This window comes from Condylura cristata, unplaced genomic scaffold (assembly GCF_000260355.1).
Source record: "Condylura cristata isolate star-nosed mole 26May11 unplaced genomic scaffold, ConCri1.0 scaffold00128, whole genome shotgun sequence".
In the NCBI taxonomy this organism is placed as follows: Eukaryota; Metazoa; Chordata; class Mammalia; order Eulipotyphla; family Talpidae; genus Condylura; species Condylura cristata.
Window position 1 is genome coordinate 49,380 of NW_004567229.1, and position 2,625 is coordinate 52,004.

General features: G+C 33.2%; 1 protein-coding gene across 1 annotated transcript in view; it reads left to right on the plus strand.

Moving 5' to 3' along the window:
* The window catches only part of LOC101620366 (butyrophilin-like protein 2), a gene marked incomplete at its 3' end in the record, with an annotated part of 47,944 nt that overhangs the window by 42,195 nt on the left and 3,124 nt on the right, over positions 1-2,625 (plus strand). Inside the window, exons 6-8 of the mRNA XM_004695731.1 lie at positions 114-134; positions 1,713-1,733; positions 2,581-2,601. Of these exons, the coding sequence (XP_004695788.1) occupies positions 114-134; positions 1,713-1,733; positions 2,581-2,601 (63 nt within the window). The remainder of the gene's footprint in view (positions 1-113; positions 135-1,712; positions 1,734-2,580; positions 2,602-2,625) is intronic.

Sequence of the window (2,625 nt, forward strand, 5' to 3'; positions counted from 1 at the left end):
TGTGTATCCTGACAGTTCTGTCAGGAACTGTCAAGATCTGAAGTGGGTTTTCTATGGGTATGTAGAAGACACTAACACCCATTTGTTTTGGTTTTTGTTTTTTCTTTATATAGATTCCTTACTTCAAGAGAAAGGTAAATGATGTGCAAAAACCCCTCTCTGATTGAGTTAAGCATTAGTCTCAGATATTGTTCATCACCCTTATCTACTCACACACAGAGTACTATTGGAATAATTGATACATAATGTAAAAATTTTAAATGTACACCATAAAGATTTGATATATATATGAGTTGCAATGTGATTATCACAATGGAATAGCTACCATCCTTCTCTCATATATTATACCCTTATTTACTTTGGTGAGAATGATTGAGATCTATCTTCAAATTTGCACATTAACTCTATTATGCTGTACATATATCTGTAGTTTACAGTATCTATTGTCAAATGGGACCAAGATCTGAAGTAGATTCTCTGTGGGTAGGGAGAGCGAAACACTAACTAACGTGCTTTTGTGGTGTTTCTTTGGTTTTTTTCATACAGAACAAATACAGCAACAGAGAGGTAAGTGATGACAGCAAACCCCACCACTACTGAACTTAGCATTGACCTCAGATTTTGTTTTCTTACATGCACCATTTTGAATGTAATGATATGATACTGTTCACATATACCATCGTATAAATTTAAGTATATACCCTAAAGATTTTTATGCATATATATTGCAAATGATCACCACAGTAGGTATACTCCCATTGATCCCCCATGTGTCACAAACTTCTGTTTACTTTTGATGAGAATGCTTAAGATTTACTTTCTTAACAACATTCAGCTTTGTGTTTTAAATACATTCATTATGTTGTACATTTGTTCTTGATTTTACCTTTCCTGTTGTCAAGTGGGGACCAAGGAGGAATTTCTGTGTGGGGAAGATATGTTCTCTAACATATTTTTGTATGATTTTGTTTTCCTTACAGGACACATAAATCAATTGTTAGGTAAATTTTATGCAACAAAAAATCATTACAATTCAATTTAATAATGATCTCAGACTATTTTATTTCACACAAATTCATAATCAAATTATTCTCCTGAGATAATTTATGAATATATATATATATATATTCTGATACATTTTAAATGTACACCAAAATTATTAGATATACATATGTTTTCAATGTGATATCCACCATAAAATAGTTATCATCCATCCCTCACTTATTATAAACTTCTTATTTTGCTTTGGCTGAGAATGTTATAGGGTTCACTCTCAGCCTTCAAAGTTGTTGTAAAGAACAGTCATCATGTTGTACCTTATGTCTTGACCTACAATTTTTGTTGTCAAAAGGGACTAAGATCTGAGGCAGATATTCTATGGGTAAGGAGAGGAAGGCACAATCTAACATACTTTTGTTTTGATTTCTTTGTTGTTTTTCATACAGAACAATTACAGGAAGAGAATTGTAAGTAATATACAAAACAACCCACTCTGATAAGTCCAGCATGGGTCTCAGATTCGGTTCACATTGCTCTTCCCTCTGCTCCCTCATAACTGCCACACCGACAACAGAGTTCTGTGGAGACAACTGATACAATTGTGTATCCTGACAGTTCTGTCAGGAACTGTCAAGATCTGAAGTGGGTTTTCTATGGGTATGTAGAAGACACTAACACCCATTTGTTTTGGTTTTTGTTTTTTCTTTATATAGATTCCTTACTTCAAGAGAAAGGTAAATGATGTGCAAAAACCCCTCTCTGATTGAGTTAAGCATTAGTCTCAGACATTGTTCATCACCCTAATCTACTCACACACAGAGTACTATTGGAATAATTGATACATAATGTATAAATTTTAAATGTACACCATAAAGATTTGACATGTATGTGAGTTGCAATGTGATTATCACAATGGAATAGCTACCATCCTTCCCTCATATATTATACCCTTATTTACTTTGGTGAGGATGATTGAGATCTATCTTCAAATTTGCACATTAACTCTATTATGCTGTACATATATCTGTAGTTTTCAATATCTATTGTCAAATGGGACCAAGATCTGAAGTAGATTCTCTGTGGGTAGGGAGAGGGAAACACTAACTAATGTGCTTTGTGGTGTTTCTTTGGTTTTTTCATACAGAACAAATAAAGCAACAGAAAGGTAAGTGATGACAACCAAACCCACCATTACTGAACTTAGCATTGACCTCAGATTTTGTTTTCTTACACGCACCATTTTGAATGTAATTGTATGAGACAGCTCACATATACCATCGTATAAATTTAAGTATACACCCTAAAGTTTTTATGCATATATATTGCAAAATGATCACCACAGTAGGTATACTCCCATTGATCCCCCATGTGTCACAAACTTCTATTTACTTTTGATGAAAATGCTTAAGATTTACTTTCTTAGCAACATTCAGCTTTGTGTTTTAAATACATTCATTATGTTGTACATTTGTCCTTGATTTTAACTTTCCTGTTGTCAAGTGAGGACCAAGGAGGAATTTCTGTGTGGGGAAGATATGTTCTCTAACATATTTTTGTATGATTTTGTTTTTTTCCTTACAGGACACATAAATAAATTGTTCGGTAAGTTTTATGCAACAAAAAATC